The sequence below is a fragment of the Eschscholzia californica genome, unplaced genomic scaffold (genome assembly GCF_041429995.1).
Source record: "Eschscholzia californica isolate CP2 unplaced genomic scaffold, dmEscCali1.0.p SCAF_2, whole genome shotgun sequence".
NCBI lineage: Eukaryota > Viridiplantae > Streptophyta > Magnoliopsida > Ranunculales > Papaveraceae > Eschscholzia > Eschscholzia californica.
The window spans coordinates 53295090-53311282 of record NW_028238309.1 but is presented as its reverse complement, the minus strand read 5'-3'; the positions used below and the strand labels follow the sequence as shown (position 1 = coordinate 53311282).

At 36.0% G+C, this 16193-nt stretch overlaps 1 protein-coding gene across 1 annotated transcript; it reads right to left on the bottom strand.

The window, feature by feature from the left end:
- Positions 1-90: 90 nt before the first annotated feature.
- LOC147558997 (protein NRT1/ PTR FAMILY 5.2-like) lies at positions 91-3360 on the bottom strand. The gene is made up of 4 exons (XM_086657697.1): positions 3111-3360; positions 2284-2501; positions 1140-1708; positions 91-1035 (listed from the first exon to the last, which is right to left on the bottom strand). The coding sequence occupies exons 1-4, from the start codon at positions 3244-3246 to the stop codon at positions 174-176; spliced, it is 1785 nt and encodes a 594-aa protein (XP_086513823.1). The 5' UTR covers positions 3247-3360; the 3' UTR covers positions 91-173.
- Between the last annotated feature and the right edge of the window lie 12833 nt (positions 3361-16193).

The following is a 16193-nucleotide window of genomic DNA, read 5'->3' as shown; positions in this document are numbered from 1 at the left end:
TAAACAGAATCACTCCCATTTGATCTGGTGATATTTTGAAACAATTTGGGTTTACACCCATATCACTCTTCATATATATATATATATATATATATGAAACAATTAAGATTTGCATTAAAACAAGACTTTCAACTAATTACATATTTCAATTTCTCAAATGCTTACATATCTTGTTACATTGTTGTATCCACCATCTCTGTGGTATTTAACTTCTCCTCCTTTTTTTGATCCATTATATCAATGTTATAAACATAGTATTTGGCAGCAACCAAAAACACTATTAAGTTGAGAACATTTAGTACAACAAAAAACAGATAATAGTAATCCAAGTGAGAGACATTTAAATTATTAAGAATCCACCCTTTGTGACCATTCCTCTGAGTGATATTAGCCACAGTTGATAGAAGAAAACTACTAAGGAAATTTCCAAGTCCAAGACTAGTAGTAAAATATGATGTACCAAGGCTTTTCATACCCTCAGGTGCTTGATCGTAGAAGAATTCTAACTGCGAGACTAGCACACAAGCGTCCGCAATTCCCATCAATACGAATTGAGGTAGAAGTACGAAAATAGTTAAAGGAACTATATCTTCTTTGGCAACAATCTCATGATCTCTTGCTATACTTAATCTCTTCCTTTCGGCTAAGGAAGCAGAAATCATGACAAGGACATGAAATACGTAACCTAATCCCATTCTTTGCAACAATGATATTCCTCTAGGATTTTTTGTAAATCGTTTAGCTAATGGTACGAAGTAACGGTCATGAATTACTAGGCTAATCAACATGGATAGAGTTACGAATGCCGTAAGACTTGCAGGAGGAATTTTGAAATGAGGACCCATGCTTCTATCTAGGGTTGTACCTTGTTTAACAAAAAGTGTGTTGATCTGTGCATACATAGCACTTGGTATAATTGTTGTGATAAAAATCGGAATCATTTTCATCATTTGTTTTGTTTCCTCCACTTGGGTGACAGAGCAAAGCCTCCATGGACCGGTTGGCCCCGTCTTTACTGCAGCTTTATCAAGAACACTGCGCACATTCACCAAAGAACTCTAGTAAGTATGTTTTCTAGCATACTAAGATTTGAACCCTGATCTCCACAGTTTAAGAGATATGAAATGAAGAAGTATTACCTTAATGAAGGAGTGTGGTCAATTCTGAACTTTCCATTTGTATAATGATCCAAGCTTAACTCATGGAGCTCTTTAGGGTCATTAGAGACAGGGACATTCCATTTCTTCAAGGAAGCAACTAGCACCTTAGTTATCTTGGTAAAGGGACTTCCAGATGGGACTTTGTGTCTATAAAAAGGGGTTCCAACTAAGAAGATCAAGATTGAAATACCTAGACCAATTGTAGGAAGGCCATAACCTAGTGCCCAACCAACATTGTCTTGTATGTATACAACAAAAGTGTTTGCACCAAGAGTTCCAAAGAAGATACTAAAATTCCACCAGTTAAAGAAAGATAACTTTTGGGTTCTTTCTTTAGGTTGAAAGTCGTCGAATTGGTCAGCACCCATTGTCGAGATATTGGGCTTTGTTCCACCCGTGCCTACCGCAATCACGTAGAGTGCAAAGTAAAACATACCAATTTGAAACCTAGAAGCTTGTTTTGTACAATCGATATCAGGTATCCCGTTTCCACAAGTTGGTGGCTTTAATCCAGGCACTGAAACTGTTAGAGTCAGTAAACACATTCCCTGCCATGGTAGAATATCTTGCATGAGAATTTGAAACACATTTTGATTTATTGTAAAAATAGAAGAGATATGCTACAATAACATAATAAAACTTTTGGGCCTTAGGTTGTAGGTTTTTTTCCCATTGTAATCTCATATAGCTAATAGCTTAGAGCAGTGTTCAAAGCTTGGGCTAGGTGCAAGCTCAAACTTAGCAAGTGTTTCAGTAATTTGTTGTGGAGCTTTTACGAAGAACAAAATCTTGACGAATTGGGCTTAGGATTGGGCCTGGGCCTGAATTACAAAAGGCGAGGACAATATCCAAGACATTTGAAGCTTGGGTCCAAAATAGCTTGATGTCTGTAACTTGACCCAAAGTCAAATTTGAAACACTTATATTTCCTTATTCCCTCTTAGTGTTTGTCTTGTAAAAAATTATTCAGCCATGTTGAAAATAGGTAGATACTTCAACACGAGTTAGACTTGAATGAATCAGAACCGGAACCAGCCAAGTCTGTACCCATATTACTGATTCATTGATCTATTTCTCAAATGTCAATGGGGAAATGAGATTACAAGAATAATGGAGGTTTTACCGTAAGATAAATGGCAGCAGAAATGATAAAAGTCCAATATCGGCCGAGACGTGCATCTGCAATGTATGCGCCTATTATAGGAGTCATCCACACGGTACCAACCCAGTTGGTCACATTATTCGATGACTTAACAGTTCCTTCGTGCAATTTTCTCGTTAAATACAACACCAAATTGGATGAAATTCCGTAGTATGCCATCCTCTCAAATACCTCATAAGCTACATATATTCATAAAGAAAAAAAAAAGTTTAGAATAAGGCAGATGATTCAAAGTATAGCATACAGGGCAATTTAATTTTTCTACCTTTGAATTGGTTTGATATTACCCATGAAAGTTTATTGGAGAAAATAACTATTTGAAGCAATTAGTTGTCCAAAGCAAAACAATACTAAAAAATCACCAAAAAATGGTTACCATAATTAGTAACTTGACCCTATTTCTTGTTGTCTTAAGTTAAAAGTACAAGACAATATATTTTAAGACTTGAGTTTATTCTTGAGCAAACTCTGCAAATTTTTGCAAATATGTGTAAACTTTTGAAACCCGTCCCAATTTGTACTATCTCACGTAATATATGAGAACTTGTGGAAACCGGTGATCTCCGCATAAATTTATGCAAACGGGTACAAACATTAAGGAGCTGAAATCTCAAAAAGTTGATGGACAAAAAAGTCTTTCCTCGGACGAAGTTTTTGTTCAACTTTCCCGAAAGTAAGTGTAAATTAATTTATCGTCTCCAATACATATTAGGCACAAAAAGAGTGTAACTATAGAGAGAGGTGTGTGTGGATGGGCTAAAACACACTTGAGAGGTAAGGTACCTTACCTACAATATAAGAACAAGCTTTCCATCTCCCTCCTTTTGATCTAAGGATTGGTCTACCCTTTAAATCAACACTTCCATCTTGTGTATAATCCTCATCTTTTCCATGACCCATTCCCCTCTCTTCTACCTCTCCCATCTCCTCTTTCTTGAATAATCTATGAAAGTGAGTGAGAGAGATAGAGAGAGATGAGAAACTCCTAGTTTGGAGATATCAATGTGTGGAAACAATGCTTTTTATAATGTGAAGAACAAGCACTCAAGACAAAGAAGACTTTCGATAGGCGACTCAATAATTACGTCTGTTTATTTGTCAATCAATATTTCTACAACCTTACAAGTGTATTATTTGATTTTTCATTGACTTTTTATAAATTAAAGGATTATCTATTTGATTCCCAAGGAGGAATCTCGAGAGATTCATTAATGAGTTTCTTTCAATTTGCCCACTCTCATGTCATCAACTAGTCTAATGTGTACAGACTTCTAGAGGTCATATTCACATCCACTTGGTTTCTCACCCGCCGTCCGATCATTTCATCTTATAAATCTCAGTGTTCATAAAAACCCGAAGAACTATTTTGGGTTCGATCCAAATGTTCTCGTACCGTCACGTAAGAATGTACACAGATCATTTTATTTGATCTTCTGTACATTTATAATTTTTTTTTATCATGTAGAGCGTGAGAGTAGCAATCTTGGACGATCTTTTCAGTCAGATTCAATCTTTTAGTATCCCTAACGATATGATCTCATCTTTACCTGTAGATATTTGTTTTTATATTCGAAATGCTTATGGCACGACTCATTAAAATATAGTAACCTACTCGTTGGGCAATCTTATTTATTGTATCTTTTCCCTTGACTATTTCGTTTGGTTGAATTTAATTTATTTAACCATTGTAGACACAACAGCCGAGGAAAATATGTATATACCATCAACTAAAATATTGGTTTTTCAACAAAAAGAAAAAAACTAAAATATTGGTTACTATATTTTAATAAAAAAGAAAAACTAAAATATAGGTAATTCGGAAAACAAAAATGATTTGGAGACTCCCTCATGTACTCCGTGATATACCTCATTACTGCGTGCCTAATAAACTGAGGAGTATTTTAGATTTTTTCACAATCTGAAAATGCTGTAAAAAAACTAAAATATCTCTTATCTTATTAGAAGGAGTACATCAGAAAGCGTACAGGGAAATCCCCTATCAACAAAAAACACTTCAATATGGACCAAAGACCTCGATTTGGTGGAAATAAATGAAGTGAGCACGAGTTTCGTTTTCGTTGAAACTTTTACAATTTGAACGCTTGAGAGGTACTACTATAAGGTTTCTTAGTCAAATTAAGGGTATCCACTTGCACTTCTCTTGACTATGATTGTTTGACTTATCCAAGTATTAATAAATTTTGGGTGAGATTGATTTGAACCACATGTTGGACTCTTTGGTAGCAAAACAAGTCATTGGGATAGTATTAACTGACTGACTTCTGAAGTTATGAGATGCTGTCACTTTGTATGGGTATTGATATACATTAACTTATTGTGTTACTTTTGTTTTGGATCTCAAGTTGTGACCAACTACAAATTCAGTCCTCAATTGTGTTCAATAGTTTGTTTTTACTCCCAAGACTGTTTTTGAGTCACTAGAATTGTCCGTCATTACTAGTTTTTCTTTCTTGCAGTTTCGTCCTTATGTTATTTACTTTATCTTACTCTCTAGCTTGATGATCATTCAAAATTTCATATGAGTCAAAACGTTCTTACTTTTGAATTTATAATTTCAAAGTTAAGTTGTTCAAAAACTATATAAAATTAAGATTTCAAGTGATAAATGAAATTTACTAAACTGATTTGTTCACATGGACAAATGTAATCGGTTTATTTTTGTCCCGCCTTCACAAATCAGCAAACATTATATTAGAGGTATATGACAATTGTTTGTGGACGCATTGAGTTTGCAATATGTTGTATTAGGGTTGCATTGCATTAGTGGTATAATAGTCAATTTAAAAAATACGAGCATCGCATTGAGTTTGCAATTACTTGGAGTGGAGGACATTTTTTAAATATTGCTAGCTTTTTCTGGTTATCTTTGAAACTAAAAATACTTGACAAATTTTAAGATTTCAATAGTTTTTATCTTTTGAATTTTTTTTAGATTTCAAGTAATATTCGAATCTGATTAAACCGAATTGTTAGGGTTGCTGAAAGTAATATATGGGTTTATATTTGTCCTGCTATGACAAATCACTTGACATTTAAAGGGGAGTTTTATAGGGGTCTTCTGTTCTTGTTAAAAGAGTCCCTTTTTGTGAATTCTATACGAGCGTGCTGAATTCGTAAGAGGCCATTCAGTACGAACTCACTGAATTTACAAGAGACCGTTCGTTACGAGTCCACCGAAATTCACTCCAACAGTCTATTTTGTTGAATTCAGTGGACACGTATTGAATTGCGATTTGGTGAACTCGTACACAAAAAATAGGGCCTATAAAGCTTTCCATCTTATTTTAAATATTTGTTTATACGAATAGGTTAGTAAACCAAATCAGAAATCTAAAATTGACTTCTTTTCTTACCAAAATACCTATCCGCTTGTGAAATTAAATCTGGCGAGTTCCTCTGAATTCCATATTGCATTATGATTGTTCATGATGTATTATGAAGGGTCATATTGCATTATGATAAAATGTTCTTCAACTTGAATACACAATCATTTTTTTTCTTAAATCAATTTTTCGTTTTTCGTCATAATACGTTATGAACGGAAATAATACGTTATGAACAAACACAACACAATATGGTTGTTCATAATGCGTAACGAGCCGAAAACAAATTGGACTAGCTAGTAAATATGTCTTCTTTTATTTTCGTTTAACAAACTTTCAATACTTCGCTTATCCATTAAAGGTAAGATTTTATCATTAGTTCATCATAAATGTACTTTCAGCCAGAGAGAGATTGAACGAGAAAGAAATCAAGCATATCATCCTTTGATTAAGCTCCATTTAAAATTTCTCTCTCTTGAACAATAACTGCTACGTGTATCAATACAAATTTTATTTTCGCTTGACATATATATAGTTCATTTGTAGTACATATAGACAATCTTTGGAAGACTCTTTGATATACAATTTCATAAAATTTTATTTATCTCCTAATCGAATATTATATTATTATATAACGTAACATAAGAATTAATATATTGATAAATAGAATGATATATGATACCAAAACGATCACTTTTTTAGCGTTTTATTTATCTCTTCTGAAATCCCGTAATTTTCATAACACATTATGAATTATCATACTACTTAAAGTTTGTTCATAATACATTATTTCCTAGCTCGTCATTTTGCCGTGTGTCATGAAGAAATGACGGATGGTCAAAAATGCCATTTCTACTACTATGGATAAATGAGTGAAAAACCCAAAAATCTAGACCCTAATTAGGAAAAAAACCCACTCAAAAATAATAATGTCAAAAAAACCCATTTTTTGAATATTTTTCAAAATGTTGACAACATATGTAATTATGTTGTTAACAAGACAACATATTTTTTTTCATAATTCCATGTTTACCCTTATATGTTGACAACATATATCATTGTGTTGTTATAAAATGTTGACAATATCTATAATAATGTCCCGACTTATTATAAAATGTTAGCGTCATATATAATTATGTTCTTAACAACATATATAATGTATTAGTCAAAATATTATTTGTTCGTTAACGGATTTGTTAAATACAAAAGATAATATGCATAACATTTTAATTTTTATAAAGGACAAATAAAAAAATGCTTTAGTCTTAATATTTATGTCGAAAGCAAAACAAAAAATGCGGAAACCATTTATTTTTTCACAAGACAAATAGAAAAATGTTGTAGCCAAAATGTTTGTGTCAGTTTGTCTATGTGATATGCAAAAGAAAAAAATGCGAAATATTTTGGCAAAACAATGTCTAAGCAAAACCGAATTTGTTCAGAAATTTACAAATTGTTGAGACAAACTAGGATTTGTTTAGAAATTTACAAAATTATTGAGAGCAAACCAAGAATTGTTCAGAAATGTTCAAAATTGTTTGTGATGTTGATTTGGACGGAAATTTCATCTTCAAGGGTAAAATTGTATTTTTACCTACTGGGTTTTTTCGCATATTATCATACCACTCCCACATACTTTCCGAAAATTTCTTTAAATATTAATTACTATAATTTATAGAAACAAAACTAAACCCAATCATTTTCTAGCTTATAGGCTTCTTTTACTTTAATTGATTGTATAACTCTTCGTTCTCCTTTATTCTCAGTATGTAAACATCTGAAACTTTTCACGGAGTACTAGAATACGAAGCCAAAACTGTTAGAATCGGAGCCGATTTTGGCTTGATCCAACTCTTCAAAATCAGAAACCGAACGTGTCATTTCGTTTGTCTTGTCGAGCTCTTTAAGCGAAGAATCACTTGATTTCAATTCCGGATGAATGAGAAATTCAATTTTAAAGTTCGGACAAAAATCAATTAACTTAGGGACTAAAACGTCAAAAAAGACAAGTTAATTTGGGGGCCGGTTAGGCGAATCGAGCACGTCCAGATCTGGATAGCTCACGTTCAACCCGAGCGCATCTAATGGACGTGCGCTGATCCTTTTGGGATCACGTTAGGACACTACAGAAGCGTCGAGTCCACAAGGATCTAACGACGAGCGTCCCCTTCGCTCCTGGTAGAAGGTGGGATAACCCAAATTATTCACCTAACGGTCGTTTTTATCATCTGTTGGGCATGTTTCGGTATCCATCTAATGGTTGCCGATCTCTCTCCGCGAATTCATCCAAATTCGATGGATCAGAGCGGTCGATAAGATCAGATTATAACTAACTCTTTGTGAAGAGTTGTGTCCCTAAAAACCAAGGGGTATGTCCCAAACAATCAATGGAAGGTATGTAATGAAGTTCCTATTCAATTTCTATACAAACAAGCCCAAAATTATTCCATTGTTGATCCAATTCATTGTGTTCTTCTCTTCTCTTCTAAAATCAGTATTCCAAGTGTGTCTGAAATATAATTCTGATTTCAGAAATATTCTAGTATATCAAGAATTCTGAAGAAATAAACACCTGAGTGATTTTTGTCTGTTCTCTTCTGAAATCAGTACTTCAAGCGTGTTTAGAATATAATTTTAATTTCAGAAATATTTTATTATATCTAGAATTTTGAAGAAAGAAGCATTCGAGTGAATTCCGTCTATTCTCTTCTTCTTCTCTTTTGAACTCATTCCAAGTGTGTCTGGAATATAATTCTAATTTCAGAAATAGTCATAAGCATTCAAGATCAAGTCGCATCAATCAAGGAGCTCATATTATTTGGGAAGGTTCATCCGATTTCAGAACATTGAAGTACCATCAAAACTCTGAAAGGATAGTCGTTGCATCTTGAAGGCATACATCCTAACTGTTAGTATTGTTATAATGGCGTAACATGTCTTAAGGAAAGAGAAAATATTCTCGTCTTAACTAAAATATTCTTCTTCTTATCCTCTGATTTTCTTTTTATTTTTGTCTAACTCGCTTGATCCCGACCTACTGATAATTCAATACTCACTTATTATCTATCTCTCTATAAATAAGAGAAAGAAAGTTTTTTAATTCACTCTGTCTAAATCTAGACAAGATAGAGAGAGAACGTAAAGTTCACTCGTAACCAAAGGAACAACAAAAAATGTCCTCTGTGACTATGATTCCTTGTATAAAAAAGGGGAAGACAATGAAGAAGAATTAGAAAAGGGAGATGCTAGAGTTACAAAGGATTTTGACAAAAGACAGTTCCCAGCTGATGTGGCGGTTGTGATATTCATCTCTCAGCGACCTAGATTTGGTCAAAGTTTCAAATCACAACCGCCACATCAGCTGGAACTTTCTTTTGTCAAAATCTTTTGTAACTTTAGCATTTCCCATCACAAAAAAACAATCTCAAACACTCAAAACAATCAATCTCAAACATCCAAAAAACACAAAATAAAAAGGATTTAACAATAAAAGTGTGTCTTTAGAAACAAAACAACCGACCCTTGATCGAGGAATTTTATCCACCAAATAAAAACAACAAATTAGAACAAGAACATCATTTTTTAATGATTATCTTAAGTTTGAGCAGTGTTATAACAATCTCTTCATTTTTATTCACCTTCAAAATGTTATAGTAATCGACACAAAAACTTGGAGCTATGGTCCAAATTTCAAAATCTAATCTTTGTTTATATCTCTTTTGATTTGAAACTCCATTCAGACATGAAGAACTCCAAATTCTTCTTTGCCCTTCTTAAATATCTCATGAACTCTCCAAATCTCACACGCCCAATGAGTAGAAATTTCTCAAATTAAAATCATGTATGAAGTTAGTATTTATTAATAAAATTCCGTGCGAAATTTGTCCTTTGTCCAAATTTACACGTTTACCTTTTCCTTTAAGTCATACCTCATCTTCTCGTTCTTTTGAACTTATACACACCGATTTATGGGGACCCTTCTCGGTCCCTTCCCATTCCGGTTGTCGTTATTTTCTCACTTTGTTAGACGATTTTACTCGTAGTACTTGGATATTTTTAATGTCAAACAAATCCGACACCTTTAGACTAATAAATTTTTTTTCAAATTATATATCCACTCAATTCAATTCGTCCATCTCTCACTTAAAATCCGGACAAGGAACGATTCTGGTTCCCAAAATTCAAACCATTCGCGCTGACAATGACCGAATTCATGAACAACGAAATCCAATCATGGTTCCGCAAGAAAGGAATTCTCCATCAAACTAGTTGTCCTCATACTCCACAACAGAATGGAATCGTCCAAAGAAAACATCGACACATTCTAGAAGTCGCCCGTTCTCTTCGCCTTTAGGCTCATCTTCCGCTTTTCTTTTGGGGTGAGTGTGTACTAACGGAAGTTTACCTCATTAATAAATTGCCTACACCCACTTTAAAAGGCCTTTCTCCTCATGAAAAGTTATTGGGATCTTCTCCCAAATTTGATCATCTTCGGGTTTTCGGTTGTCTATGTTTAGATTCCCGTGCTTCTCCGGGTATTTTCGTTGGTTACCCCAACAGTCAAAAAGGTTATCGCGTTTTTTATCTCAATTCTCGAAAAATCATAACTTCCCGTGATGTTATCTTCCATGAAAACAAATTTCCCATGCTCACTTCCAATCGGGTCCCTCCTTTGGTTCACACGCATCCGATGATCTTCATTCCGGATGATGGCTCATTCATCTTTCCCCCTTATCTCCTTCACACTCAACCGGTCTGCCTATAGGCACACTAACTAGGATCACTTATTCAGCTCATGCCCTTTCCGGCACTCCCGATCCGCTCTCTCCTTCTCGCCCTACGAGCACTCCCGGGCCTCATCAATCTCGGCCCACAAGCCCACCGAGATCCTCTTTCGATCACCAATCGGTTCCTCTAGAGGCACCCTCGTCCCTACCTCTAGAGGCACCCTCATCTCCACCTCCTTCTCTTCGGCCTTCACGCCTCCGTCGTCCTCCGGCGCACCTAGACGATTATGTTTGTCACTTCTATCCTTCTTCTACTGTTGACTATCCACTCACTAACTATCTTCACTTAAATCAATTTTTAGCCTCTCACCAGGTTTTCCTTAACTCTGTAATCTCTACAGTTGAGCATACTGAAGGAGTTGAAGGAGATGTCCTTCGACCAAGGTGACAATGCGAACAATTTGTCGGATAGGACAATTGATGTGGAAGATCATCAAGTCCGATTGATTTAGGGATCGTAGAGTTGTAGCTAGAGACCAACTACGATCGTCGAATTACGAAGTAATTCGCGGCTAACTTCGATCGGATCCTACAACGGGTTACACATAAGAGTGACAAATTGATCTAGGATATGACTAGTGGGAGTGAGATATAATCATGGGAGTGTCCCATAAACATATCTCATAGGCCTAAAAAGGAATTAGGCAAAGATAGTACAAAAAGGCCAAAAACAGGGTTTTTGGGCCTAGACCGGTTCGGGTACTTCTAGGACTCGAATTGGGCTGAATTTTGGAGGGTTAGTTGCTGATATAATAAACATTATATCTACCAATTTTCGTGGTGTTTGGGCACCTCCTCCTTAGGGAATTGAGAAAATACCAATAGTTGCTATTTTCGACTATTTCCCTAAATCTTATTCTAAAGGGTGTTTTAGGAAACCTAAAAGGAGGTGGATTCTTATTAGGGTTCTATATAAACACTCTTAGGGCAGAGAATAAGGTGTGGAATTTCTCACTAAGCTTTCTTACTCTACCACATCAAGTAGAGAGGAGAAAGTGAGCTAATTCCCATTAACTATCTATCTAGTCAAGAAGAAAGGAGTTCTTCTTTTCCAACCACCATTGGTGTGCTAGCTATACAACAAGGTGGGAGATCAAATTGATTGCTCGTGTCCCAAGTAGAGGAGCTACACTTGAAGCTCTTGGTCTTCTTCAATCAATTCAACTAGTTCGAGGGAAAAGCGATTAAGGTAATCTACTATCTCCATTAGATTAATTACTAGTTTTGCATGTGATCCTGAGAATACTAGTGTAGACATTAGATGTCATATTTCCGCTATAAACACTAGTAGAAGGGTATAAATCCCTACAGTGGCGTCAGAGCCTCTTGCCATTAACTAGTTTTTGCTAAGAATCGAACTAATTAATATGCTTAATAGTTTGAAAATTGAGTTTATAAAAGTATTTTAAAAGATGTTTTTAAAAGTATTTTAAACTCATAATTTGATGGGATTCAATAAATTTTCAAATTGAGAATCAAATTGATGATTGAAAGTGTTTTGAAAGACTCAATTTCATTGAATTTCAAACTAATCCATGCTTGATTATGTTGATAGTTATATTTAAAAAGGTTTTAAACATAAAATTTGATTAATTATGAATTGGATTCAAAGATTTTTCAAATTGATTTCAAAATTGTTCTTTGAAAAATTTCAAAAACCTAGATTTTGATCCAAAATTGGTTTGATTAAGAGTTGTTTTTTAAATTTTGGAAACTTTTGAAAAACAAAGATTTGGAATTTTAGAAGTGTTCTAAAAGAGTAGTTTTGAGTTTGGGAAACTCTCAAAACAAATTTGGAAAAATTTAAAAGTTTCTAAAAGTTTTGAAAAATTTTAGAAGTGTTCTAAAAGGAATTTCAAAATTTTAAGAAAAGTTTTAAAATTGGAAAATAGCAACTTAAAGTTGCATAAGAAATTTTTTTTTTTTTTTTTTTGGAAACTAGGGTTTTGAAAAACCCTAGTGTCCGGCCAGGAAGCTTCCTGGCCGGACCAGAAGCTCCTGGATGCGTCCTCTGGACGCGTCCAGAGCAATTGCTGAGACGCGTCTTGAAGACGCGTCCAGAGCAGCTACTAAGGACGCGTCTTGAAGACGCGTCCAGGTCGCGTCTAAGACGCGACCAGCAGCTGCGAAGGAGCTTCCTGGACGCGTCTAGGACGCGTCCAGAGCACTCGACCAGACGCGTCTTGAAGACGCGTCTGGGAGGTTCTGGGTGTCTCGGACTAGTCCGAGACACCTAGTGCTGGTCCGGTCCAGTACCAGACACGTCTAGGACGCGTCTGGTACATGGACTAGCGTCCTGGCTCCGGCCAGGACGAGACCAGGCCTTGATAGGCCTCGGCCAGGACATGCCGGCCCTATGGGCCGTGCTATGTCCGGACCTTGTCCGAGCCCTTTTTGGGCTTGGGCCGGGACTTGTCTAGGACTTGTCCCGGGTTTTTTTGAGGCTTTTCGGACCACGAAAAGGGACCATCATTCGAGTGGGAGTTTTTGCCAAAATTTTTTCCGATTCCAACCAAATAATTCCAAAATCAATCCGGGCCATCCAAGAGCCCAAAACGGATTTCTCTTTAAATTGATTTATGAAATCATTGAGAATCGAACCAATATTTTTTCCGAAATTAACCCGGGCTTTCTCGAGCCCAAAACGGAGTTTTTCTAAAAGATGATTTTAATCATAAAACATAAAACCGGAAAGCACCATTAGTTGAATTCTTCGAATTTAGACTTAAGGTCCGCAATGTGACATGTGATGTCAACAAAAGTATCTCCCAAGATAATCATGCATATATAATTCTTAGCCTTGATATATTATATGATTGCATGTGATGTGAATGCGGGAAACTAGTATGGCCATAGATTTATTTCCTTATTCTTGTTTTAAGCACGGATGGGTGCATGCTTTGTAATTAATTTTAATTTCAAGTTTATACGATCTGCGAATCGTTAGAGTCTTGTACTTAGAGTTTAGGGTCTATGAGTCCATTGAAGAAACTCGAGGATGAAATCCAAAGGCGAGTGGGAGAAATCAATGGAGGTTCAAAGATGGCGATCTAAGACGAACCAAAAGGCGAAACAAGAAGAAAACCAAGGGAGATTAGATCTTCTAGGTTAGGGGCCATACTAAGATCCATGTCTGCTTGATTTACTTTCTCGCGCGCATTTACTTACTTATTTACGCTTTATGTCGTGGATGTTAAGTTAGGCTAAATAGTTCACTATAACAAACGCCAGACTAGCGTAAAAGTCCCCAAAAGTAATCTTGAGTAATCGCCTATCCAGATTAAGACACTCGTTGCGCCCTTGTTCGAGGAAGGTGGGTCGGCCTTCGCAGAGTACCTCCTCTACCTTGGGACAATGCGGGTAGGCCTATAGAAGAGGCCTACACGTCTAAATGGTTCTACTCAACGAGATCAGCAAGAGAGTCTTGGATACTCGAGGCAAAAGGATAGATTAGTCATTCATTAATGAAATCTATCAACCAAGAGTCATAAGGTATGATCAGTGAAGTAGTTCACTCACCCGGAACGACAAAGTCAAAGGGTAGGGCCTTCGTCCGCTTTACTTCGAAGAACTGGGGTCTTGGAATCACTTATTCAATCGGGGACGATTTTTATTGAATAATGTGGGAAAACTAATGTTTTTCAAAAACGATAACGAGTTTTTGAAACTTTGCCATTTCTTTTATGTAGTTCAAAGATGACAAAAGATATTTTCAACTTCCGCTCACTTCTCGACAATGAGAAGCTGAATGAGCACAACTTCCTTGACTGGGAAAGGAACCTAGGAATAGTTCTCAGGATGGAAGGAAAGCAACATGTACTGGAAACTCCAATTCCTGTATTGGATGATAATTCGACTAAAGAAGAGATAGATGAAGAAAGGAGTGTGCGGAAAAAGGCAGAGCCCGTAACTTGCTTAATGCTAGCAACCATGGAACCGACTCTGCAAGAGCAGTTCATAGACATGGATGCTTACTCCATGATGCGACAACTTCGGGAAATGTTCCAGAAACAGTCGAGATTGGAGAGGTTTGAAACCTCTAAAGCAATTATGGACATGCGCCTTGAAAAGGGAAAACCAGTTGGGCCTCATGTTCGCCAAATGATCAGGCTCATAGGCAAGCTGGCTAAACTAGGTTTCCCTTATAGCCAACAAACGGCTACCGACACTATCCTTCACTCCCTCCATAGTGGTTTTAATCAGTTTAAGATGAACTACAACATGAATGGATGGGATAAAACGTTGGAGGAACTTCATTCTATGCTTCTAACAGCCGAAAAGGACGTCGCTATAGTGGAGACTAAGAAGGACGTTCTTATGGTACAAAAGGACAAAGGGTTCAAGAAAGGTGGAAAACAGAAGAAGAAAACCGCGTCAAAAGGTAAAAGCAAACGAATTGCCAAACCTAAAGACAAAGGTCCTCCTCCTGACACCAAATGTTTCTACTGTGATGGCAAGGGCCACTGGAAAAGAAACTGCCCTAAGTTCTTGGAGGACAAAAAGAATGGAACAGTAGCTTCCAATTCAGGTATAAACAGTTAACTTATCAAATACTGTAAAATTCCCAAATTATGGTATGTAATACCTAAAATTGCCCTTTCATTGTGAATGTACAGGCGCAGCTGGGAACTGAGTATTTGGCTAAGGAAGACAAGATCCAAGAGGGAGCAGAAGCCTCGACTGCTAAGGATGCTGAAAGGGATCGAAGTCTACTTTAGGCACTATTCTAGATTAATCGTTTTTCTAGTTTTTTAACATCATCTCTGTACTAAGTATTATGGAGAATCAATAAAGAATTTTATTTCTAAATTGAGATGTTAATAAGTGCTAAGTTTAACAAACTATACCAAAAGATTCTAAACTTGGTCAAAAACCTATAAGATAGGTTCATCCCAATCGAAAGGGATGAGGACAACAAGTCCACTATAACCAAAACATGAATCAAACTGACAAGAAAGAAAGCCTTGAGTCAAAAACAGAGATTGATCTTCAAACGTACTTCTAACCTATCCATATTTGGAGTGTCCAAAAGGATTAAGATGAAGAACACGAATCAAACTCTATCCTCCAAAATCCATTTAGTCTAGACATAGCTTCTCACAAAACTACCAAAATTCCGTCTAACAGCTAAGCTTGTAAAAGCATTACAAAACTAGCTAATATCTGACGCAATTTCTTTTAAAAGAAATTTGGGCTTCTTCCATAACTAATCAAGAGAACAAAGTGTTTGTTGCTCATGATAGTATTCTTCTAATAATTAGCACACCTAGTAGTCTGGGAGAAAACACTAATTATTAAAAGAATAAGTGGGAGAAAAGTACAAGTCGATTTAATTCGATCATGAGAAAAATCATGGAGGGTCATGAAGAACAATCATGAAACTTGTACAAGTCGATTAAATTCGACCAAGAGCAACAAACTGCGACTCCTTGGAAAAGGAAAGGTTAAAGATATGATCTTATAAACCCACCGCACAAAAGCGAATGTCATTCGCCGGAGAACTCTCAAAACAAGTGAAAGTGTCTCTAAAGGAATATCTTAAAGTAATTGAGAAAATTCCAAATTGTTGTTCAAAAGCCCTAAAAGGTCAAATCTCAAAGACACAGAAAATAAAGGTTATTTCTGAAGAGATAAAAGACCTGCGCAAAAACGGAAACTGACTCTAGATTTTGGCTAGAACCCAAAATCATCGTGGAATCCATATCTCGTCAAGACATGAAGCTTGATAATTTAAGTCAAC

Coding starts and splice junctions, on each gene's coding strand:
- LOC147558997 (XM_086657697.1), bottom strand. CDS start 3,246: ATGGGAGAGGTAGAAGAGAGGGGAATGGGTCATGGAAAAGATGAGGAT. Junction 1,709..2,283: donor CTGCTGCCATTTATCTTACG/GTAAAACCTCCA, acceptor CTACCATGGCAG/GGAATGTGTTTACTGACTCT. Junction 1,036..1,139: donor GACCACACTCCTTCATTAAG/GTAATACTTCTT, acceptor GAATGTGCGCAG/TGTTCTTGATAAAGCTGCAG.